At 41.7% G+C, this 25,684-nt stretch overlaps 1 protein-coding gene across 1 annotated transcript in view; it reads left to right on the plus strand.

Annotated features, from left to right (window-relative positions):
- DIP2C (disco interacting protein 2 homolog C) overlaps positions 1-13,824 on the plus strand; it is a gene marked incomplete at both ends in the record, with an annotated part of 288,528 nt that extends 274,704 nt beyond the window's left edge. Inside the window, 5 exons of the mRNA XM_079538586.1 lie at positions 5,766-5,823; positions 6,866-6,940; positions 8,128-8,302; positions 9,444-9,567; positions 13,572-13,824. Coding sequence (XP_079394712.1) covers positions 5,766-5,823; positions 6,866-6,940; positions 8,128-8,302; positions 9,444-9,567; positions 13,572-13,824 — 685 coding nt within the window. The remainder of the gene's footprint in view (positions 1-5,765; positions 5,824-6,865; positions 6,941-8,127; positions 8,303-9,443; positions 9,568-13,571) is intronic.
- Positions 13,825-25,684: the final 11,860 nt, after the last annotated feature.

Consider the following 25,684-nt stretch of genomic DNA (forward strand, 5'->3'; position numbering starts at 1 on the left):
TTTCCTTTAGCTTTTGTTGCTGAAGTTTTTCAAATGTGAAAAATCAGCTGCTGAAAAACGTACCATCCTAACAGAAGAACTAAGAGTTAAGAAATGAAAAGGGTGGACTTCCGTGCTGGTGTGACTGCAAAGTTCCAGACAGGAGGAAGAAAGATAAGAAAGTGTTGGTAGGGTAGACAGGGAATGAGAGCTTGATGTTGGAAAATGCTTTGGTGCACAGCCTGGCTGACAGCAGAGGATGCTTGGCACACTGACACAGGGGTGGGGGAGAGGTATGAGGCTCAGCTTGTGGGAGTGACTGTAAAGGAAAGACAAAAGTTCAAGGGGTGGGATTTTGCCATGTGTTAGGGTAGAGCCAAAGTCTTTACCTGTTCAGCAAGAAAAGGGGAAACATTTTTCTAATTTTACGCGGGGAACTTATTATCAGAAATAATAAGAGGAAGCTAAGAAAAATTCCTGCCAAACAGGACAGTAAAAAGACCATGAAGTACATTCAGTTGAGAAATTAATTCTGAAGGGAAGTAGGAGAAGCCCCATCATTTGAAATGCTGTAACAGGAGTAGACGAAGCACTCAAAGAGCACTGCGGGGAGTAGCCTTTTTTGGCAGGGAGCGGGACTGGAATGACCTATTAGCTTCTTTCCATCTCTATTAGAATCAAAGAGCCTGAAGTCTTTCCCAGTGCAACAACACAGCTGTGTTTAAAGGTTTTCCCAATTTTGGCATCATAACACTGGTTACTACCACCTTGCACATTCCAGGCCCTTCAGATTCCCCAGACCTTACTTAATTGCTCTGCTGACAGATTCCTTGATTTGTGAAAGTATCAGCTGACTGTGGAATATATTTGGAGTTTTTGTCACCAGATAGAAAAAGGAACCTCAGCGTAATCTGCAACTCCATGTGAACAGTTGGGCAGAAAGGCACTGTTCCTGTATTTCAGTATCCCCTGCACTGCTCAGTACAATGCCGATTAGCTGTAGGTTGCCAGCTTTCATTCTGAAGTCAGACTTCAGTTCTGCTTTTCTGTCATAAGAGTTTGATTTGAAGGAGATAAAATCCATCCATCCAATGTATTAAATAGTAATGAAAAAAATAACTTAAGCCCTTACTGTTGTTTTGACTACATTTTCAATTAAATCCCGTTAGGCAGGCTTTGAAATGTAAGCAGATTTCTCAACTGCAGAGCACCAGTTCAAAATCTTTTCTTAAGAAAAAAAGACTGATTCTTTGGAGCCAAAGAAGAAAATGTTAAAAATCATACTCTCCCATGCCCTGCTGTATAAATACTGCAGGTTCCTTGCACATCATCTTTGCTAATAGCAATGTAACAGTACAAGCATTCTTAAGCATCTTCTGCTTCTCCTCCCCAGTGAGATGTTTTGGTTGGAGAGAAGCTCCGTGTTTTCCCTGCGTTCGGTCACTCATTTCTGTTTTCCCTCTCAGCTTGGCTGCAAACCGCCAGAAGGTGCAAATATAGCATTCACACCCAAGGGCAACACTTTGATCCCACCCACTTGATTTCCAGGCTCTTTGCCCAGCCTGGCACTGCTGCCATACTCTGCTCTGCCCTTCCCAGTGTGACTTGAAGGCAACAGAAGGCAGCAGGAGGGCTCTGGGTTCACTTTGTAAGAGACCTTTTGTGCCCCCCAATGAAGGAATAGTGGAGTGCTGCATAGAAACGTGACTTGCCCTTCCTGCAGCTCTGATGCTTGGGAGCATGTTGTGATTATTTGTGAAATTCCTATTTAGAGAAACACAGTCAGAAGGAGCTATGAGTCCCCTGGCCAGCATCAGCAGTGTGACTCGGGTGGAATTTCTCAGCATTTATCACAGGTGTAATGCTCTCTGGGCTCTGCCTGCTGCTGCCAGCGCACACCTGGGGCTGTAAGGAATGGAAGGTGCACGAGGTCTCAGACATGTCTGCTGCCTGTCAGTGAAAAATGGAAATCTCCTGGGGGAGCAGCAGAAACAATAGAATTACTTTATGATGAGACAGAGTAAAACCCACTTAAAAGTTATTGCATAATGTCCATAATTTATTCGCAGTGCTAGTCCCTGTAGAATTAGTGAGACTATTATGCACTTAAAATTAAGTATGCACATAGGAGACGGTAACATCAGAATCTAATGTTGCACTTCTGTTTTTCTTTTTAATCTCTCTGTGGCAAAATATCTTATTATTCCAGAGATGTTAGAGGTTTAATGGCATGTTCTTACATGCATTGTGAGCTTAGCCAAAAGTTTTTAACAAGGAGTCTCAGTTTCTGAGCACTAACAGGGCCCGAGCAGAAAACCTCCCCTAAATTCCATTAATTAATTCCATGCACCAGTACAGGTTGGGGGATGACCTGCTGGAGGGGAGCTCTGCGGAAAGGGACCTGGGTGTCCTGGTGGATGACAGGTTGGCCATGAGCCAGCAGTGTGCCCTTGTGGCCAAAAAGGCCAATGGCTTACTGGGGTGCATTAAAAAGAGCGTGTCCAGCAGGTCGAGGGAGGTGATCCTCCCCCTCTACTCTGCCCTGGTGAGGCCTCATCTGGAGTACTGCGTCCAGTTCTGGGCTCCCCAGTACAAAAAAGACAAGGATCTCTTGGAAAGAGTCCAGCGGAGGGCCACGAAGATGGTGAAGGGCCTGGAGCATCTCTCCTATGAGGAAAGGCTGAGTGAACTGGGTCTGTTCAGCCTTGAGAAGAGAAGACTGAGAGGGGACCTGATCCAGGTCTATAAGTATCTAAGGTGTGGGGGGCAGAATGGCGAGGCCAGACTGTTTTCAGTGGTGAGTGGAGACAGGACAAGGGGAAACGGCTGGAAACTGCAGCATAGGAAGTTCCGCACAAACATGCGCAAGAACTTCTTTACAGTGAGGTGACGGAGCACTGGAACAGGCTGCCCAGGGAGGTGGTGGAGTCTCCTTCTCTGGAGATGTTCAAGACCTGCCTGGATGCCGACCTGTGCGACCTGGTGTAGGGAACCTGCTTTGGCAGGGGGGTTGGACTCGATGATCTCTGGAGGTCCCTTCCAACCCCTACAATTCTGTGATTCTGTGATTCTGTGAAATGCAGAGTTGCTATGTGAAGTGCACTGCTGTGATATTTCTGTGGGGATGTGAGGAGGAAAGCACGTTGTGGGGGAGTTTTAACAGAATGGGAAACTGAGAAATTGCACCTTCTGGATCTTCGTGTGCTAAAATTCAGAGGAGATTAAGGGAAATAAATGGAGAAGGGAGCTAGAAGAATGTGCTAGTACTAACAGCAAGGAAGGAGGCACAGCTGCTGAAAGGACGGGAGAAGGAGCTGGTCAGAATTATGGATGTTGATTCATTTCCAGCAGTCACTTCAGTGACTATTTAATATATAGCTTTATTTTATATGATTTCTGAGCTTTACTATGTGCAGTTCCCACGAGGCATGGAATTCAGCAGCATTGCTGAGGCATGTTTTGAAGCAGAAAGGGAGCAAAGAGCAGTGGAATCTTCACAGAATTGAACAGCTCTGACATATACTTTTCGTGCCCCAGAGTGATTTTGTATTAAAATTGAATTATTTTTATACCAATCTCAAATTCAAATAAAGTGTTTGCTGCCTTTTTTCATACCATCTTTCTCACCTCTATACATGGCTGTTTTTTTTAAATAGTCTATTTTTAAAAATCAAACCTACTTGACAAATGTTGGTAAATAATTGAAGAAGTCTCTGCTAGAGGAGATCCCATGGGTGAGATGATGACCAGTTCTCCTGAGAGCAGCTACCTGTTAGCAAGTGTGCATCGAAAATCAGAGATGTCAGCTAAGAGCTCACTGTAAGGCATTTTCTATTTCTGAACTTATACAGATTTTACAGAACAGAGATATATATAAAAAGTCAGAGATAGAGGCATTAATTAACAACTGCTTCTTGCAACATTTGGTTTTTTTTCTCGATGTGCACAGAGTTATTTTTAAACCGCTTGCTGCATACTCCAAAATACGTCTGCTTTGACTTGTTGGAGCGGCCGTTCAGGAGGGGCATATGCAGACAGGTCTGTTATGGGGCAGCGTGACTTTAGGCATACATGTACACCTTACAGTGAAGCTCCTGAGGTGCCCCACATCTATATCTCTGGTGGGACAGCTGGATACTGCAGCTTCAGTGCTTTTGTTGTGGTGCTGGCGGTGGCCTTGCTGCTTTTCAGCTGTCATGGGCAACATGCGTACATGTGCACATGCATGCCTGTAACACTCCATAGGTGGAAGAGGGCAATAAAGTAAAATTGGAAAAGAGCTCTGAAATTGCTGGGAACTTGGGATATATTTCTTGCTGTTAGTGTGAGAAGCTGTTCACACTGCTGTGCTGTGCCTCAGGGCTCGGCCCTGCCCCATCCATCAAGGCTGAGAGACTCCCCAGCACTGCAGATGAATCTCTATTCACTGTTCCTGCCTTGACCTCGACAGTCCCAGCTTTTATGGATAACTTCTAGAGCAAAGAAATAGTACAAAAAGAAGAGAAAATCTTTTTCCATCTTCTTTTATGTGTAGGGGCTTGAAATTGCCAAAGCTTTGCTCTTCCCCAAGGGACCTTTAGCAGAGTTCTCTCTGTGTCTCATCCCTCCCTCCCCAGACTGAGCTCTGCAGTGCTTCACATATAAAAAGGTATCAGAACAGCGCAGAAAAGATCTCTCACGACAGCTCTTAACTGACTGCAGTTTTGTGATCACTTCAACTGCATCCAGTTCTCTACACACCTCGTTATGCCTTCCTGTGCCCTCTCTTGTATCAACATTTCTTTTACGAGATTATTTTTTTATATATCTCAGGGATTTTTTCTTTATAATGGGGCATTTGGTGGAAAGAGAGGGGTAAGAACTGCTTGCTTGGTGGAAGAACAGATTTAGATCAGCTCTGTGGGATATGAAAATTTGGAAGAGTGGGAAGTTTTTCATGATCCTGCTATGGCTTTTAAGGTATCTCACTTGGGATACAGAAATGCCTATTTGTTACCAGAAATCTCTTCCCCGTCTACTGGCTGAGCTGATAGACCATTTTAGGACTTCACAGTCTCTTTCTAATGTTAGATGAGCAATCTCCTTCCAGACCATCATGCTTCTCCAGGAGAGCTGCCATAGCTGTTCCTTCAGTGGGAAAATGAGTTATCTAAGAAGGGAAGAGAGCAGACCAGAGTGTCACAGTCAGTAAGGGTCTGACCTCAACAGTAATAGCATTTTTCATTTAAGGGTTTTTTTTTTGTTGTTGTTACTAAAATGTTTATCAAACATTGTCCATCGAAAATGATCAAAAGATTGCTAAGGCAGATTTCAGTCCAAGTTGTGGTTATGGGCTCTTTAGGGATGACTTTGGTTTCAACCATTACCCACTCATGGAATGTGGTTGCTCACTCAGCTCACATGCTTTTGTTTCTGTGCCCTGACATTTATGATGTTCTTGTGGAAAATCAATGCTTTAGATCCCTTTTGTTGGGAATAATTTTGTGCTTGGAATTCCATTTACAAAAGTCTATCAAAATAAATATAAGGCACCAATTACATTGGAAGAATTTAGTGTTTAAGAAAATGTTTGTAGCCATCTTTTTTTCATTACTTCCCAAGCTGTAAGTTTTGCCAAAAATTAAATGTTGGGCCTCAGGATGTTTTAGAGGATATAAGCTCCATCTGTTCCAAAAATAGCATTAATCTCTGTGACCATCAGCCGTTCCCTTTAGAAATAAATGTCAGTGGAAAGCAAATAAACGCAACCATCTACTATCCGTATTATTTTCACGTGTATTTTACAGAGTTCGTTTAGTAGAAAGAGGATCTCCGCATAGTCTGCCCCTCATGGAGTCAGGAAAAGTAAGTACTGAGAGAAGATTCAAACATCTCCTTTATAGTAAATGTTTTCAGTGCATTTCCATGTCTGTTCATTTTTCAAGCAAACGCAGCGCTCCAGAAGGCTTTATCAGCTGTGCAGCCAAAGGCCTTTCTTTGCTGCTGGAGTGCCAGCGGCAGGGCCTGCTTCATTGCTCAGAAGCTGCATCTCATCCTACAGATGTGGCACACGTGTGCCTTCAGCGAAGTCTCAGTGTCGACGTTTTACCTGTAGGCTTCTGTCCATCGGTAGAGGGGTGCAGCACCCCAGTGGAGACAGGCCAGGGGGCCCAGCAGACACTGGTGCCATGCTCAGCTCTGCGTAGGACACAGCGCCCGGCCACATGCCAGTGGCTGAGGTGTGCTGCCAAGCGTGCCCTGCCTATGCGAGGCGGAGGGGACGGAGCCGCTACGCTCAGGCACTCAGGCAGCCCACTCACAGGCTGCCCTTGGCTCTCTCTGTGCTCGTCTAAAGCAGTCTGATTATATCTTTGCGAACGTTCATTTCAGAGGATGCTCCCTGTGCTATTTTAGGTTTTAGCATCTGTCCACCTCTGCAGTGTTTGAATGCCAGCCTGTTACATGGAGTCACTGGCAAGGGTCTTGTTCTTAAGAGACTAAGTGCTGCCTACAGGGCTTCCTCTTTGCTTCAGAGCAAGCTTTCGTGTGAATAGGGTGGGTTTTTTCTATTCTGGTATGTACTGTCAAAGAGATTTAGGGCTGTTTGATATGATTTTTGGAGTTTTTGGGGTTTTTTTTGCTGTTCATTTTGTAGATCAATATTTGACTTTTGACAAGTTTTTATTGATGGAGCAGCTTTCACAAAGATAAGAGGTTTTACTTTAACATTTCCCAAATATCTAGATTTGTTACATCAATTGACTATTTCAATTTTTTATTCAGTATGTCTACTTCTGCTTTTTAAGGATGCCTTCAGATTTACTGTGAAGGCATTTTTGGGGAAGAATATTCAGCTTATGATTGGATAAGTACCTCCTTTCTCATTCTTCATGTGTTCTTTCAATAGATCCTGCCTGGAGTACGTATCATTATCGCTAATCCAGAAACTAAGGGACCCTTAGGAGATTCTCATCTTGGTGAGGTGAGTCATGAAAACTTCACCTTTGCGTACTTGGAACTGAATCTCAGGGGAAAAGCTATCAAAATATTTGCCAGTGGTTTCCTATCATGCATCTTATTAAATGCTTGGTTAAAAAAACTTAAATGATGCAGACCTTGATTGTGTGTGAAGTGCGTGGTGTGATATTTGTATCTTTATTAAAAATGTTATTGGCATACTTGATAAATGCTAATAATAGCTCAAGTCTATGAAATAATTTGAAAACAATCTGTTTTCTCTAATTACATTTTCTACTTGATGCTTGAGTAATTCCAATGAAAACTTTAATGAAAAAAATAAGTGTATTGATTAGTCTAATTTCAGCTAGAGGAGTTTCAGTGTTTTCCTCTTTATAGTCATTGTGCTTCAGTGCACTGAAGCACTCTCATTAGCTGAGTTGAGTAAGGCTATGTGGTTTTCTGATTTATTTTTAAGTTTCTAGAGAGAGAAAAAACTTAAAATGTTATTTTCAAAGAGCAATTAAAAGATCTAATTAACAAAATGAGGGATTTGCGTAGTCATAATTAAGATTGCAATCTGATTTGTGAGATTCATTTTTAAGATTTCATCACTATGAAAGTGTGAATATTCCATGATGTCTTGAGTTAGCTGAAATGAACCCTTTTCCACATGTGAAGGTCCCTGGCCTCTCCCTCTAAAATAATGCAAACTCCATTTCAAATGTTGTAGCCTTTCCCACTACACTGGTGCTGTGGGAGGTATCTGTCTGTTTTGTGTTCACTGACGATGTCCAGCTGGATCAAATACACTGAACCAGGCTCAGGGGGCTATGGAAGAGCAGTATGTCTACAGCAGCATCTGAGAATTGCCACAGCCCAGGCAGAGCTCAGAGCAATGACAGTTGCAGGAGTCTGTGCAGGTCTGAGGCTGACCTGGGGCTGGAAAGCTGCAGGGAGAGCGTCCCCACAACATGACTCCTGCATTCCCATGGACTAGCACAGCTTAGCTCTGTGCTTTGACTTCAGTGAGGTCAGATTTGGGTCTTGATTCGTGCATACAAGTGGGTCAGGAACAGTGTTAAAAGGCATTATTTCTGGTTACATGTATTATCTAGCTATGACTGAAAATATTTGCATTAAGAATTTTCAATAATGCTTCATTCTGGAAAGCTGCTTTAATTAATACCAGTATAATTGCTTTTAACTTAGATATGGGTTCACAGCACTCACAATGCCAGTGGGTACTTTACCATATATGGAGATGAATCTTTGCAATCAGATCATTTTAATTCAAGACTCAGCTTTGGAGACACACAAACTATTTGGGCTCGGACTGGCTATCTGGGGTTCCTGCGAAGAACAGAGCTTACAGATGCAAATGGAGGTAAGGGGTTTCTCCTTGTCTGCCATGGGTCTGTGTGTATAATTTAATTATGTCAGTTGTGTCTCCTGGCCTGTGTTATCTAGCTGGTTCTGTCTGTGAAGCTACTAGAACTGCAAAAAAAACCATTTCAAGACAATCCAAAAATAAAACAAAGACCAAGATTACACAGTTTGATAATGACAGGAGAATGGCTTTAAACTAGAAAAGGGAAAATTAGGTTAGATGTTAGGAAGAAATTCTCTGCTCAGAGGGTGGTGAAGCAGTGGAACAGTTGCCCAGAGGAATGCTTCATCCTTTGAGGTAATTCAAGGCCGAACTGGATGGGACCATGAGCACCCTGATCTGATGGGTAGCAACAAGCCCATGATGGGACTGGATGATCTTTAAGATCCCTTTCAGCCCAAGCCATTCTATGATTCTATGATTTGTGATTACCACCATGCAACTCTCTGAGTTGTTATAAAAAGAACCAGTTATCTGCTTTTAAGACTATTAGCAAACATAATTTCCTTTAAGGATGATGTGCAAGCGTTTATTATCAGCCTGATATCTTTTAAAAAGCCTAATTTCAGCCTCATTTATTTCTTTAGTCAATAAAAATTCATATTACAAGAGGATTACTCTTCAGAACTTGTATTTGTCTTAATGAGATATTTGCTATCTAACATGCTGCACATATTTCTAATTGATGAAGACTACTGTAGTACAACATAAGGCATCAGTACTGACCTTCTCAATGCTGCTGGAACAACATATTCCATACTGTTAGGGTCAAGTCTTTGAAAACAAAGAGAGAAAAACAAGGAGTCTGTTGTCTGTTTAGAAATTTGCCTTGAAAAAAAATTTTTTTTTTTTTTTTGTTACATCCACCTTAAGGACTAAGGAAATTGTCCCACTGTTCTTGGGTAAAGACTTATATCTTTCTCTTCTTCAGATGTGAATAGTGGTTCTGCATTCCTTTCTTCTGCTTTCTGCTACATTTCAGTGATGAAGAATGCTTATTAGTTTGAAAATCAGTTAGAGGGATCAGAAATTCAAGGATAATTTCTGCTATATGTATTTTCCTTGTTTATTAATGTGATTGTTTTTGTGATTTGATGCTCTGGAGAACAGTCATTAATTTTTTTTCCCTTACAACCAGAACGCCACGATGCACTTTATGTTGTGGGTGCATTAGATGAAGCCATGGAGTTACGAGGGATGAGATATCATCCAATCGATATTGAGACCTCTGTAATTAGAGCACACAAGAGCATCACTGAATGGTAAGGGTTATGTAGCGCTATGGCTCTTCTATAAAGCTGGAATATCTATATTATCTGGGGTTTTTCTTGGATATTGCAATTGGTCCAGGAAATGATCGGTCGGGACGGTCGCAGGATTTATTACCGGTGGTAAATATGCCTTTAGGATGAGACTTTTCATGAACAAATGTAATCAGGAAGGATTGTTTTCCGTTAAGATCATTCGATGCATTTCTTTTCTTTGGTGTGTTTTGAAATATGAGTGAAAGATTAAACTTTCAGTTTGAGAGAAGCAAACAGCTCTCAGGTAGGTCAGTGGATGTTTTCTGCTCTCACCAGGAAAAAAAGCTTGGTGTGAACGCAAGCTTTATGAGTGCTCTTATTAGAAGGAGTAGGCAAGCGGGCATTTAAAATAAATGAACACACTAATAAACGTTATTAGTGAACGCACTGTTACTTTTGAATTGGTCATTAATAAATCAAGCAGTGATCAAATCAAGGTCACAATGGAAATTGAAGCAGTAAATCAATGAGTTAATAATGATGTTGTCTTAATCAATGTATCACATCGTCAAATGCACACAGCAGGTAATGATTTCACTAGGCCGACTTGAGGCCAAATTGCTTTTCATTATTTTTGCATCAGAAGACTGAATCGGGTCGTTGTTTCGGTTTGATCTAACCTCAGCTCAGCCCTTCTTCTTTCAACCAGATCAACAATCTCAGCAGTTAAAGCAAGTCAGCTAGTACAGGATGTGACTCCATTTTTGTTTTCAGGCTATAGGTATGGCCTGAAGCAGTAAAGAAGCATAGCAACCATACTGGTTTCTTCAGTGACAATTAGCCGCCTTTTTCTCAAACAACTGTTATGAAACAGTTAATTGCTTGGTTGATTGTATCTGGGGTTTTACCTGATTGCAGTCTTCCTGCAACATAATCATCACCATGCTGTGCTGTGCTGACAAAGGTAGAGGATTCTGGGTCCTCGTAGAGTAGAGATCAGTACAAACCCACAAAGGATGTCATGAAATGCTCCTTTCAGATGTATTCTTATCAACAGTGGATGGAAAACTATTCAGGGAAACTCTGTTGTAGATGGCCACAAATTCAAAATCTATGTGTTCCGGTGTACCTGCTGTCAGAAACGTGTCCTCCTGGGGCAGTGAAAGAAGCAGCCATATCATACTGCAGAAGTGATCATTATTGATTCCAGTGGCAAGAAAGGCTTAAGTTGTATTCCTTTTCTCAATACCACTGAAAGCTCTTTCTGAATCCCTTTCTATCCTTCCCTTCTATTACCACGGAAATCTTGAATGGTATAGGGACAGCTCAGGAAGGGTTGGTGTAGGCTGGGAAAATCAAAGAAAGGCTGTTAGATTTCTTCAAGAAGGTAGAAGTACATGAAAATAATTCTTAGACCACAAGCAAAATTTCAGAAAGCATTAGTGATGCTATTACTACCTTCTGCTCAAAGGCAAACTCTGATAGTTGTTACGTTGTTTTTTCCTCAAGGAAGAGAAATTGGAGGTGAGCTGGATGTTTTTGTGAAGTGGTCCTTCAGAAAAACAAATGTTCAAAGAGAGGAGTTGCCACTATGGAGTTTTCTTTCATAGTCTGACCCTGACCTTGAATTTTCTCACTCAGCTTTTCTTTCAGCTTCTCCTCTTGACTTTGGGGAGCACCCCTTGACAAAATAGTATCCAGTCTTTCTTTGTATATATGCTTTTGTTTGGGTTGGGACATGAGCATTTGGTTTTGTTAGAGACTGCTGTTCTTTCAGTTACAGCAACCCATTAAGAATTGAACTGCATTGATACCTATTGCAAACAAAAGGCACTGGGCAGGCCAGCCAACAAATAATAAAAATAGCCCCAGCTTCAAAGAAGTGTGCTCCTTGCATAACATGTAACGCTGCTGAGGAAAGCACGGACTGTTGACTGACACACGATCTTGCTGTGCAACTTCTGTTATTGAGGATCTGATTGAAAGATCATTTAACGTTATTCTGTTTTCTTAAGAGATTTTAATAGCACAGCCTATGCCTTCGGACCTCCTTTGCCTCAGTGTATAACAAGCATTCAGTCCTTTTCTATTGTGATGTATAACTGCACCAAGCAGTGTAAATCCATCTCAGCTGGTGGAAACGTAAAGGACAATATTTCTTTGTGTCTGCAGCAGTCACCACTGAATTGGAATCATGACAAGAGAAATAAGTTTTAAATTGATACCTTCTTAGGAGTGTCAGTGATCCTTGGAATTAAAAGCAGCTTCATGAAGGTTTTTGGAATCAGTCTTTTGAACTCTAGACAAACTGACTTCTCCATAGCTGTGTTTTAGGGACCTGCTGCTGAATCTTTCCATTAATTGCTTTCCCAAGAAACAAGTAACAGTTGGCTTAAAGCATGGTTTCAACTGCTTTCTAATATTTTAATTAAACCTCCCAAGCTTTTTTTGTTAAAACATACATAATATTAACTCAGATGCTTGTGTAGCTTACTAGGGCTTGTGTGAAAGCATAGTTACAAATTAAAATTCATTTAATAGCACCACTGAGTCAAAAACAACCTTACTTTGAATGCCCATTAGTTTTCCAGATCAATAAGCACATAGGTACATAAAAATTCAATCAAACTGTACTTTAGCAGGATCTGAAAATGAAATATGTATTTTTAATAAGTATTCTAAACCTAAAATCTATTCTTCTAAGTGTCAACTTAGAACATGTTTTCATAGCTAGCTTTCGGGCAAAGTAAGATGTGTTTCCAACATACAAGGATATTCAGAATTTTAATAGACCAAAACAGTGCACTTCTTCAGACTGACTTCAGTCAAGGATTGACCTTAGCATAAGTAGCTCTCTTGAATTTACCTTAGATACAGAATATATTCTTAATTTCAGGTGCTTACACTCAAGACAGTTCTGGAAAATTATCCTCTGATTTTTTAAGGTAAAGGAGGATAGAGCACAGAATTTGTTATTTGAGTTAAAGTGTAAATTCTAATTATTTTTGCTACAGAAAAAGGTAGAGCAAGAAATAACCACTGTTGATATCTTAAACATGTGCCTGAATAAGACTGCACTTCGTGGATCCTCAGTCCTGCTGACCTCCTGTAAGACTTTAGATGCTTTGGAGAAATTTGAGAAAAGGGGAAAGGGAAGGAGGGAAGAACACACCAGGCTTTTGTACCTTCCCGGCCACCATGGTGGAAGGACAAAGCAAAGATGCCCAGTAGCAGAGAACAGAATTTACCTGTTCTACCAGCCAAAATACTGGGGTCATACAAAGTTCTTTCAGTAAAGAAGAGACATTGATGATAACGATATTTCTTCCACCATCTCACCTGTTGGTAAGGGTTGTAAAAACTCCTGTCCCTTTAAACCCACCAGAAATAAAACATGACTGATATAAAGCAGATGGTTTCTGCATAACCCAATTGATCCAGAAGAAGCTGAGCTCTTCTGTACTGAGCTGTGACCTGCCTGGCAGACCAGCAGCCCAGTGCAGAAGGCCCGTCCCACGCTGGCACAGCACCCAGCAAAAGCCCCTTCTTAGGCAAAGTTTATCTTCTCTGCAGAGCTGTTTTCCTTACGGCCTTGTATCCCTGTCTTCTCTCTTAACCTCCTTTGCTCCTCCGGGCTGTGCTTCAGAAAAACCCAGTGAAAACTTCCACCCACACACTGCCTGCCTTGGTGAGCACGGCAGTGATGCGGCAGCCTGCTGGCTTCAGAGGGGGCTGTGCTGCTTCCTGCTGTCCCCATATGCAGCAGGCGAGGATGAGACTCAAGATTCTGCAAGGTGTAGCCCACATCTTGATGTTGCAGTGATGTCAAAGAGCAAGCTCATCGGACTGGTTTTCTGCCCTGCCTGTAAGCACCTTCTCTCTTGTCGCTTAGATTCTGTGCTCAGGCCTGAGCACACAGAAGGAGACGTCGCAGCTAAAACAAGCAGTAAATAAGGTGGAAAAAAAACAAAATAACAAAACAAAACAAAAAACCCCTAATACTTCTTTTTCTTTGATTCCAGTGCGGTGTTTACCTGGACAAATTTATTGGTCGTTGTAGTTGAGCTGGATGGATCGGAGCAAGAAGCTTTGGACCTGGTTCCTTTGGTCACCAACGTGGTCCTGGAGGAGCACTACCTGATTGTAGGGGTGGTGGTGGTGGTGGACATTGGTGTAATTCCTATCAACTCCCGTGGAGAGAAACAACGTATGCACCTACGAGATGGATTTTTGGCAGACCAGCTAGATCCCATCTATGTGGCCTACAACATGTAGTCTTGTACCTTAAAGCTTCCATGGACTTTACTATAGATGTATAAAATTTTTTGGTGTCCACTAAAAAAAAAAGTGCAGATAAGATGCTGACACTCATCAGAATGAAACTGTTTCTATTATGACTTTTCAAAGCAGTCACGATTGGCAGGAAATGAAATGTGAAATTTTTTCTTTACCACTAAATTTTAGAAAAGAAGGACTCTGGGGTAAGGCCCTTCGGTTTGGTGGAAAAGCCCATTGAAAACTCTTTCTTTTTTTTTTTTTTTTTTGCTTATTGGACAATACTGCTTTCTGAGTAAATGTGGCTTTGTGTTTGACATTAAGTAAGCTGAAGTAGATTTTTTTTTTCATTCTGCCCTCCGAATGGATTCTTTTAAACCAATTTGCAGACTAATACAAAGAGTCGTTTTCTTCATTTGTTTTAATGTGTCATAAAAAGCTGATGAACACAGACCTGTTGCTAACTTAAGCCATTTTAGGTCCCACATCTTAGGAAACTATGTAGTGGTACGAGGAGAATACCCAAAGCAGCACCTTTCCATTAGAAATCTAGCAGCTTTCTGGCAGAGGTGCCGAAAGCACGAAGGCCAAAGCGCCTTGGCAGTTAGCGTTAGAGTGGAAGAAATTTATAAATAAGGTGTATTTCGGCGACGAACTTGCAAATATCTTTGTACTAAACGAAAAAGATAAAATAAGTTAACTACTTCTTCTGTAATTATGTACAAAACGTTTAATTTATTTTGATCTCTTTAGAAGTATAAAAGAGAAGAAACATTCAAGAATATTAAACTCTTGAAATGTTTGCTAATATAAAAACAAAGTGTTGTATTATCTTGAGTGGATAGTATCACATCAAATATATATATATGAAATATAAATTCACTAATGACAAAAAGATTTTAAAGTTTAAAATGCAGTACTTGTCACTTGCATGGTGTCTCCCACTGTAGATAATCAAATGTTACTCACAAATTTTTTGAACAAAGCAATCCTGGATTGCTAGAGTATCCCTGTCTAAAAGAATCCTCTAGATACCAGCAAGTGGAATTATTGCTGCCTTTGAGGCAGTGAATGAATTTAAAACTAAAAATGCACTACAAGAATTTTTTTTTCTTTGCCATGGAGGCAACAATAAATATTCGTGCTGGCATGTGCATACACTTGTTAGACTTAGAAAAGGCAGGTTGAGGAGTAGCACTGTTGTCTAGCTGCAGAACTTTGTTGCACAATTTTTTCATTGTTTTAGTTGGTGTTTTTATTGCTATAATGAAACGTTTTGGGGTTATTTGCACAGAGTTATCAGTTTGCCTCTCAGCTAGGACACATAGCTCGGTGGCCAAGGCATCCAGTTTACATTTACATAAAATGATTGTTTCAATGGTCTTTAATTTATTCCTAACGGAGAGGAGCGTACAGTCACTACAGCCAAGCCAACACGAATCGTGCATCTGCTAACTAGTCCCTAAGCCAATTAAAACATCAGAGGAACCGAACTGCCTGTTCAAAGAGCGGAGTCCCGGGGTCTCTGACCTGAGGTCATCCATCAGTGGGCGAAGAGTAGGAAAACACGCATCACAGCTGCCTTCATTTTACTACCTTTGGATAAAGGAGAGGTTTGATTGCCCAGTTCTGTTGTCTTCCCTGCACTCCACAACCCTTTTTTAAAAACTTTCCCGTTCCTTCATGTGGTTGTACCTGAATTGACCTGTTTGTGATCAAGAGTGGGATTTACCAGCTGCAGTCCAAGAGTGCTTTTCTCATTGTCCAAAATGACGTCCGTGTGCTGGCTCTCATTACCGGATATGCATGACTAAGATTGTTGCAGGGCAAATGTCACCACGTTTCTGTCACCTCTGAGGGGCGTACGTACTTGGTCTGCCTCTGCAGAACGCTGGACAAGAGATGGACCCTGCTAACAATAGTTTTGTTTGGCTTCTGAGTCTCAATGCTGGGTGTTTGAAATCTCGTTAAAAGGTAGGGACGTTTCGGTCTGCATGTACAGTACAGAGCATCTTACCATGTCTGACTTGTTTTATTTCAGACCATCTGTTCAGACACCACTGTCTGTGAATGGCTCTATTCATGCTCTGAAGACCCATCCTCTATTTTGCCAAATTCATTTTCTGCTCCCTTTAAAAAGAATAAAGTCTGTTCCTAATGGCAAGTCGCCGTAAGGTTTCAGACGAGATGTCGATTGACTACAGACATAATTGCAGTGTGCAAACTAACTTGTGAAGTCCTGCTACCGCTGATCTCAGTACTGCAAAACAAATTTAGCTGTCATTTAAGGAATCACTTTAACCCTCACAAAGTCAACTTTGCATTAGTAGAGAAAAAAAAAAAAGAACTGCAATGCAGTTGTGAAGCGCAGTTAATAACAGCTCTCTTCTGCAACCTGTCATCTGTGGTTGTTAAATTCTGAGTACAGAGAAATGAGAAACCAAGTTTCTGGTTTTGTTGTGCAAGCAAAAGGCAGGAAACATTTAAGCACCATCAGACCGAGCAATAAAGAAGGATTGTTCTGTATTAGAAATTGTACTGTAGATAAACCATTCATGAGAATGTATAAAATGTTTGTCTTGTGACCTTGTGCTTTTGAAGTCAGACAAAACCATGTAATCAACTTGATGCACATGCACAAAACAGAGGGTACACAATGAACATTGAAACACAAAACTAATCAAACAGGAGCAGATTCCTCATGGTGCTTGTTTATTATATATATTTAATCCTGCTTGACACTTTACCCAAGGGAAGACTGTCCCTTTTATCAGTTGAATGTTAGCAGCGTTATTTCATAGAGTGTGGTGACTGGTTAGAGAAATTCATGTAACTCAGCCAATCACAGTTTCAAACAAAAATTTTTATGTGCAAAGGACAGCAACCTTCTTGTATGTTAAACCACCAGTACGCTTTGTACATCTGTGATAACGCCTGTTTTATATTCAAATGAACAAATAAAAGCTTTTATTTTTGTTGCTCTGAAAATATCAGTTTCTTAATTAGTCATCTAAAGCTGAGCTTCCCAGAGCGGCGTGAGCTCGGTGGAGGAACACTTGAGAGCTATACTGTAATTTTATTTTGTTTACCTCTCTTGTTGCATAATTTATTAGTACAAATCATTATACTTTTAACAATGTTTAAATACTGGTGTGGGCATTTATTGCTGAAAGACTTTCATATGGCAACAAATGTTTTTGTGAAATGTTTTTTTAATTCTTTTTAATATATTCAAATATACTGTTCACATTTTTGCTGAAAGTGTAAAGATTATTGTAAGCTTGGTAACATTTTGTGAGAAGCAATAACAAGCATTAGTACTGTAAAACTCCTCAGATTTGTCACATCACTTTTGTCGCAAGGTCTTGCTGCCGGCACAGCGCGGATCAGACACTTCAGTCACTGAGCAGGGGCTGCATCTCTGCCAGAGCTTTCAGCCAGTGCAAATACCCAGCAGCTGTTTGTCATACGTGGGCTCCAACGTCTCTGTCAGCTTTGGCTGGGCAGACACAAGCATGGAGAACTGTGATCCGCTGAATTCCATTGGCCCTTTCCAAAAATAACATGATTTGGGGGCTCCTCTGCTTTATAGCTTCCAACAGGTTTGGATCTACCCTCACTTTGAAAATGACATTTCAGAGGGTGAGATTCGGAGTCCCTGTTCCTCAGCTTGCCTTTCTGAAAAGCTGAAGGTACTGAATGTAATTTCCAGTGGCCCAATTTTGGGTCGCTCAGGGGAATCATAGAACCTTTAGAGTTGGAAGGGACCTCCAAAGGCCATCTAGTCCAACTCCCCTGCAGTGAACAGGGACACCACAGCTACATCAGGTTGTCCAGGGCCTGATCCAGCCTGGCCTTGAAAGTCTCCAGGGATGGGGCATCAACCACATTTCTGGGCAGCCAGTTCCAGTGCTCACCACCCTCACTGCGAAAGATTTTTTTCGTTATATCCAAAGCTCTACAGGTCACAAGAATAAACGTAGATTCACCCCACTTATGGCTCCACGACGGATGATGGCAGCGAGGGGCTGAGCTGGGGTTACCCTCATGAGGACGGTATGGGAGGAGCATGGGGCCGGGCAGTGGGGCTCATCCACTGTGCCCATACAGGGCCCACACACCCATAGCAGCAGCAGGAGGGTGGGGGCAGGATGGGGGTAAGAGGAGGATGGCAGGGCAGCTTATGTTTCCAGAACCCATTTTGGAGAGAGTTTTAGTTAAAAAAGAAAGGTTTTGTTGTTTTGTTTTGTTTTTTAAATGGTGATCAGGATTTTTAAAGGGTCCAAATGTTTTGAGTACGCATTTTAAAAATCATTTTGGGAAATGGTACTGTAATGCTTAAAAGCAGGTAGAGAGTCTCAACAACAAAAATATGTAGTAGGGTTATGAAAATAGAACAGTGTAACTCATTAAGTTAACATGTGCCTTGCCAGTGAATTGCATCCCATTATATAGCCCTTCTCCCAATGCACATTATCATCTCTCCTAGTTACTCCCTGGTTCAGCAGCCTAGGCTCTTCTTGACACAGCTACTAAGGAATATTTCCATACTAGGTCTATTATCAACCTGTTGTTGTTAAGGACATCTTGTATTCTTTCTGGAGGTAGAAGGGCGATATTTTGTAAGGTTATTGCATTTGTTCTAGAGTTTAAGGTTATCATGTTTGTTCTATCCTGTGCTAGAGGTTAAAATGTCGTAATTGTTTTGTCCTGTGCTAGGCCTACCCTGCAGATGTGCTTTATCTTGGATTAGCCAGAACACTCCAGTTTTGGCTTTTAAGCAAAATATTTGCTGCAGCTTAGTGTGAAAAGCAACTTATGCAGCTGCTTTGTAAGAAAGTTATAAGTTTACTAAGGGCCTATACTTGGATATTAGAAGCTTCTGCTGCAAACACACTATCTAACTATCACACCATTATCGTGGGGAGTGGAGCACAGAGCCTGCTGGACTTAGGTACCTAATCTGAGATGCCAATGTTTTGATGTGCTCACTGAGATCATTTCCAGTCAGGGAGGTTCCATCTGGGGGCTCGGATGAGCTATGATGTGCAGAACTCAGCCAAGAGTTTTTGAGACCAAAGAGAGGAGATGGATGGAATTAGGAAGATAGACAACATGTAGAACTGAGTTTATTGCAACCCAACAGGTTCAGGAACCTAAAAAAACAGATCTGTGTCAGGAAAGAGGCACAAGCGAGGAAGCAAATGGTCAGTGAAAATGGGTTTTTCCATTTGCGCTTCTCTCCCCAGCCCGGATACCTGCTGAGGTGCCCATGTACACCAGCATGCAGGGGCCGTTCCTGCAGGATGCTCTGTGGCCATGCTGCAGAAAAGGCCCAGCACAGGGCACCACAGAGGCAGTGATGCAGATCCTCAGGACACCCACCTGAATGTTTCAGTCTTTCTCTTCCCCCTCATTTGGTTGTTAAAGTAAAAGAGAGTAAAGAGCAGATGAACTGTGGACTCAGCAATATTCTCTTTTCAATTTAAAAGCTTCAGGTATTTTTTATCTCAGCCTTTTAGCACAAGTGGCTTTTAACTGCTTTTTAACCATGGTAAGACGACTATGAAGGATCAATCAATTCTGATAATTTTTGAACAAAACTAGATTTCCCTAAACAAAACTTTTGCTAAAATGCTTCCTTGCTAAGTGGCTGCGTAGCAGGTTGCAGCCTCACCACAAAGTGTGATTGCAATTTTGCTGTGTGTGCATACAGATATGAGTGCTTTCTTTTCACTTTCCTTATAACTGATGGAGTCGTTTACATCACCAGCACATCACAGCTGGCACATCCGTGGGAGGGCTGCACAGTTAGGATGCAGGTTGTCACCCAAGAGAGATGTGACATGGTGTAAGTGTCGGAGATAGCAAGCAGATATTCAGGTCAGCGGGAACGGTGCCCACAGCACGTGAGCGTCTCAGGGTTGCACATGATCTGTAAGGGTGGAGAATGCAATCATGCAGTAAGTTTGAATTGAATAAATTGCAAAAAATCAGCCGAAATTCCATCTTGGCAGTGTTTGCAACAAGAAAACCCTTTGTAAAACCTCTCCTGCCCTTTGTGAGTAGCCTCATGCAGAAACAATCCTAAACACAGAATTGAGTCAACTGAATGGTGGACAAAGAGGTTGCTAAGAAAAAAAAAAAAAAAGCGGACTGTAAAAGAATGTCAGAGCAAACAGCATCTCCCTCAAAATCCCATTGTTACTGGTTTGGTTCTGGTTCTGCACTCCTTGTGCAGTCAGCCCTAGTGAACTCTGTAGTGCAGGCTACACAGATACCCACAGAAAAGATGCTCAGGGATGCTCTGATCGGCATCTCCAGCTCCACTGCTGAGCTATGTGTTCCCCAGTGACTGTCATGGTGCTGTAAAATTGCTTTGTTAAAAGTTTCATGGCACATTTATCAGTGTATGAAACCACCAGCCATCCATCTTCTTGCAGACTCCGGACAGGAAGCAAAACAAAATGATCCTCCCCCTCCTCCTCCTTTTTCTTTTCCTTCTGCTGACACACACTGAATTTCAGACCCAGCACCACTCTTTGGTGACAGTCTCTCAGCCTTCCTGAGCTCACAGGGCTCATCAGTCGATGAGCTGTGGGGGTTCAAACCACCGTAAAAACATTACAAAAATTCCTGCTCTGAGAGGCTGAGTCCCAACCTCCAAAAGTGATTTTCCAATTCAAAAGTCAGACCTTTCTGAAAATTATTTTTTAGGATCACTGCAGGCCAGGCTCCTCTGGGCGCTGCTTTGCTTCCCCAAGGAGGGGTTCCAGCAGGTGGGAGGGAAGGGAAGATGGACTGGAGGAGATTCATAGATTGGTTGCATCTCTGTATGGCATTTAGTATGAAGAGTGACCCCATATGCTATGCTGGAGGCCAGTGGCTCTGAGGGCTCTGCCAGCAGCCCCGCAGCAGCTGTCAGTGCTGGAGCGCAGAGCTGGAGCACTGCTGGGTCTGGTGGCTGCAGGGAACTGATGAGCAACTGCTGAGCTTCCCTTTCTTCAGAAGAAATAAAAGGCTTCTGGCACTCGCGGACTTTACAGACTTGTGAAACTCACAGAAAGGCTCTGTAGCCCAGTCAAGCACTGTGTCAGCCAAAGAAATTGCTGCCCTAGTGCACGAGCAGAATGAGGCAGCGTTTTGGCTGTGATTTTGTTGGAGAAGGAACCTGCATCGCCGCTTGGTGCTGGTAGGGCTGTGCTGAACCCGTGGCACCAGACCTTGGTGGGCCAGGCAGTGTCTATGGAGTCAGGGGAAGTCCTGGGGGGACTCAGATATGTTCCCCATCACTCAGTGTCTGCAGAGGCAGTGATCACCTCGGAGGCCCTTTATGAGGGATGAATGCACATCCCCTGTGCCGTGGCCTACGAGCAAGGCAGGGCCTGAGGCTGTGCATGGCTCCTTGCTGTCCTTGGGGCAGCCAGCTGCCAGCAGAAGGCACGTTTCCCATCAACAACATAGTTTAAAAAAAAAAAAAAAAGGAAAAAAGAAAAGGAAAAAAAAAAAGAATTTTCATCTTTTTAAATAGCGCTTCGACGTTATTCATAGACATTGCTTTCTGTGGCGGGAGTCCTTTCCCAAGCACCACCAAAGCATGTCGCACACCCAGCTCAACTGCACAGAATTCAATTTTTAGGCTATTTTTAGGTACCTCTCTGGGGCAAATCCAGCTCTCGTGGAAGATTTACACCAGCTCAGCTTCCACTGCCGGCAGCGAACAGCAGCCGGTGGCTGTGTGAGCACACACGCATCCTGCCCTTCTGGTACGGCACGTGCTCCCTCCTCCCCTTTCTCCCTGAGTCCTCAGCCTTTCTTCTGTATCATCTTTAATTATTTGTCTCCTTTTATGTGAAAATTATCTGCACAGCAGCCCCTGTGTTTAATCTCAGCCCATCCACCATTATTTGCCCTTAGCGATTTCTCAGCGCTCGGCCACCAGCCCCAGGCAGCAGCAGACCAGCAGAAATTCCTGTTCTCTGGGTTTGCTCTGGGTTTTCCTCTTCTGATTTTCCAGTTTGGAGCTCCCAGCAGCCCAGCAGCTCTTTTTGAAGGAGCACTACTCAGTGTATAAAGTACTTCTAAAATCCTTTCGCCTTCTGTAAATGTTTCATTAAAAAAAAAAAAATGAGGCTTTTTTTTTTTCAAGTGGTTTTGGAAGGTCCAAGGTAGTTTGGTTTGGTGTGGTGTTGTTTCATGGCTTTTTTTGTTTGTTTGTTTTTAATCTTTCATGTTAGATTTAAACATCTCCTACTTAAACACTACACTTTTTTTCTGAAATGGATGCTCCTTTCCTCTTGCAATTGAATTTCCTTAACGTGAAACAATGAAGGAAGGGCCTTTCTGGTTTTCACACTTCCCCCTCCATAATTTGATTAATGAAAGCATTTGGAAAGCATATGTACAGCTTGCATATGTGCATTCTGTGAGGCTAAAATTGGCTGGGTAGCCCCTAACTACCAGTAACAAATCCCAAACATGTTTTACATTCTCACCAAAGAGCTGGAAAAGCAAACAAGCCCTGAGCTGGGCTGATCACTCCACCTAAAGGAAGCGGGAGGCAGAAAACTCCTTATGTAAAATAAAGAGCCAGAGTTACAATAATAATAATAATAATGGAAAAATAGCAATAAGAGGAGAAATAATGCCTTTGAGCAAGCCCCACTCACTGCTGCAGTGTCGCACAGGGGATCTGCTGGGGGCTCGGAGGCTGGCTATGGTACTTGAGAAGGGAAGAGGCATGGCAAGGCAGCTGGGAGAGGGCCACTGCCTTTTGCTGATCCCATTTTGTTGGTTTACTTCAGTATAAATGATTAATTTGCAATACGTGAGCTATGCTAGTTATTTGTATTGAACCAAGTTTTAGCAAGCTGAATGAATAACATTTGCACTCTTGGGTGAAACACTATGACTCATGTAAGAACAGAACGCTATGGAATAGCAAAATAAGAAGAGATTCTAAATATTTAAACTATACATTGATTATTTTCCTGGGACAAGCAGCTCTAACCAGGTTCTAATTCCCACACAGAGACACGGGGAAATTGCTTCCCAGCATCTCTCCTGCTGCCTTGATGCCATGACAGAGCTCCAGGACTCCTTCTGCCTAATGCCCCTTCTGTTGGGGGCTGCAGGCACTGCACCAGTGGGGCTGCGTGGTGATCTGTGGGGTAAATTTTGTTTACCAGCAAGACAGTAATCCTACCTCCAGGTACAATTACCTTATTCCTCCCACCCTAGGCACAGGCTCATGGCAGTCATCGGGTTTGTGTGAGGGGCAGACGGGGCCACGGGTGAGACCAAGGGGGGGCTACAAGCTGCAGTCGCATAGAAGCAGGCATTAAAACCAACACTTGATGGACACGGCCTTTGAGGGCTGCTGACTTGAACAGGCTGAACAAATTCATCGCTGTGCCAAGAGCTGTGGTTCAATGCCCAAGTCCTCGCATGGATCTCCTGGCTCACCCCCCACCAGGCAGCAGCAGGTTCCAGGGAGACCAGACATGTTCACCTCACGCACGGCCCTGGGCATGGCCTCCCTGGGGCATCTGGCCACAATTAACACGCACACTTTCAGCGAGATGCTTTTTTTTTTTTTTAAATACATTTATTACCCAATGTTAACACATTAAATGACTCTATATATTGCTAGTCAGAGCAGCTTACAAAATGCCAGAATGCATCATAAACTGGACAGCCACAATGAATAATTACAATGTGCATAGTGGCTAAGCTCAACACTTTAATATAGCTTTATGATTTGCAGAAAAATTAATTTTAAATCATGATTCCTAAAACAATCAATTGTAATTTTACCTAAAACTTATACAAAACCAGGCCACAATCTTTTTTTTTTTGTTTTGTTTTTTTTCTTTAAAACACACAGTTTTCACGCTGTAGTAACTTGGAAATGTGCAACCGTGTCAACAGAGACAAAAAAGCCAAAGTAACACGAATCTTACTTTCATGCAGCTATCAGTTAAATATTACATATTCTGGAATGATTTTACACCAAAAATATTTCCACAATAACTTGCTTTCATAGGGGTGGATCGAAGTTTTGGAACTCGTAAAGTAATTGAACAGGATCGATTTTTAGTTGTGAAGTGTTTTACAGTCACAACACAGAGGCGACAAAAGTTAATTACACATTAATCAGGCAATAATGTAGCTGTGGTAATACGAGTTACCATCTACGTACTATTTTCTCCCGTCAGCTTACCGCTCAATTTCCACAAGGTGTTGGGTGCTATTTGGCAGTATCAAGTCAATTAACTTCTATCACCGCTGTAAGTAAAAAGATCAGGATTCCAATGGCAGTTCACAGAAGTCTCAGTTGTATTTTCATCTTTACAATGACCCTGACAAATCCTAGAGAAAACTTTTTAAAGGCTTTCCTCCTGATTCTTCAGCTTCCATCGTTCCATCATGTAATTGCTTTCAATAAATATCAAAGATCTAAATAAATATTTACAAATTATTCCTCTAACTCCTCAAAAAATAGCGGGATGATTAATGGGCGTAGGACTTGGTCTAAGACCAGCCTTTGAAAGAAGAAACTAAAATGCGGAGACACTTTAAAAGAAAAGCTATTTAAGTAAGCTTTACATCTATTTAAAAAATCGTCTCTGAACATGGATGCAATTCATATATCTATATATAAAACAAACAAAAAAAAATCATTTTTCAACTATCGATCCATTCCTATTGGTAATGCTTCTTAATCCAGACATTCCGCAAAATACAGACTTTTTACAAATCACGGCATCTTTAATACAAGAAAATTAACATGCATTATTCTTCATTCTGAGTACAGTGATGGAGCTCATTATTAGGCAATGACCCATTACTACAAACATAACGGCTTCTGTGAAACGTAAGTGCTTTTTCTCCTCTTACTATCGAGTTACAATGGACCAGGTGACACCAGATCGTAGGCAGTCAGATGACATTGGATTGGGGAGGCTGAAGGGGGCACGTTAACAAAACTTGTAAGCCTCGTAATTCCACATATGAATAAAGGTAGTTGCTTCTTTTGTTGTTGTTGTTTGGGTTTTGTTTTTTGGCTTTTCTTATTCTTGTTACAAGCACTCATGTCAGGACAAAGATGAAATGTGCAAACTTCAAAATTTAAATATTCATTTTTCTCTAAGATCCAGCTCAGTAAAAGATTACCCCAGTTCCCTGTGATTTTAAACTACAAGATCAAAGCTAATATTTTGTTATAAAAGTTATATATTGAAAAGAAATAATGAAAATAAAACACAGTTGGGAAATATTTAAGAAAAAATACGCAGGAGTAGCACCTGCTGTGTCAACCCTGTTCCCTAAATTCAATCATGTACCCACTGGTATAACCAATAGATAATGCCTTTAAACAGTAAAATTAAGCTGAACAAAACCAGCTCAACAAGGTTAAGAAATAAATGTTACATCAAGGTAGTATGCTTCGTTTTTCTGAAACAGTTCTAAAGTTCTTACATTCAGATCTAGTATTTGTATGTTCCTTTTGTTAAACTCGCATGGTTTAATTCTAGATCTGCTGTTTTTAAAGATTAAAATCTCTGTAAAACCTAAAAATGTTTTAAAATTTGCTGAAAATGCAACAAATCCTCTAGTTTAAAATTATTTAAAGTAACCTGCTCCCAGAGATGTTCAATTCATTCCGCTGGCAAAATTTTGGAGGAGCACTGAACAGAAGATTGAAATTACTGTGCAAAATTTCTTTTACGAAAAGTGTTTAAAGGCTGGTGCAAAATGGGAAGCAAATTCTAAACAATTTTGGCTTCTTGGAAACAAAAACCGCTGTGTCTGAGAATAGCAATCATCGGGGTGATGTTCTAGCGGAGGAACAGCTCTT

The sequence above is a fragment of the Tetrao urogallus genome, assembly GCF_951394365.1.
Source record: "Tetrao urogallus genome assembly, chromosome: 7".
NCBI classification, from domain to species: domain Eukaryota; kingdom Metazoa; phylum Chordata; class Aves; order Galliformes; family Phasianidae; genus Tetrao; species Tetrao urogallus.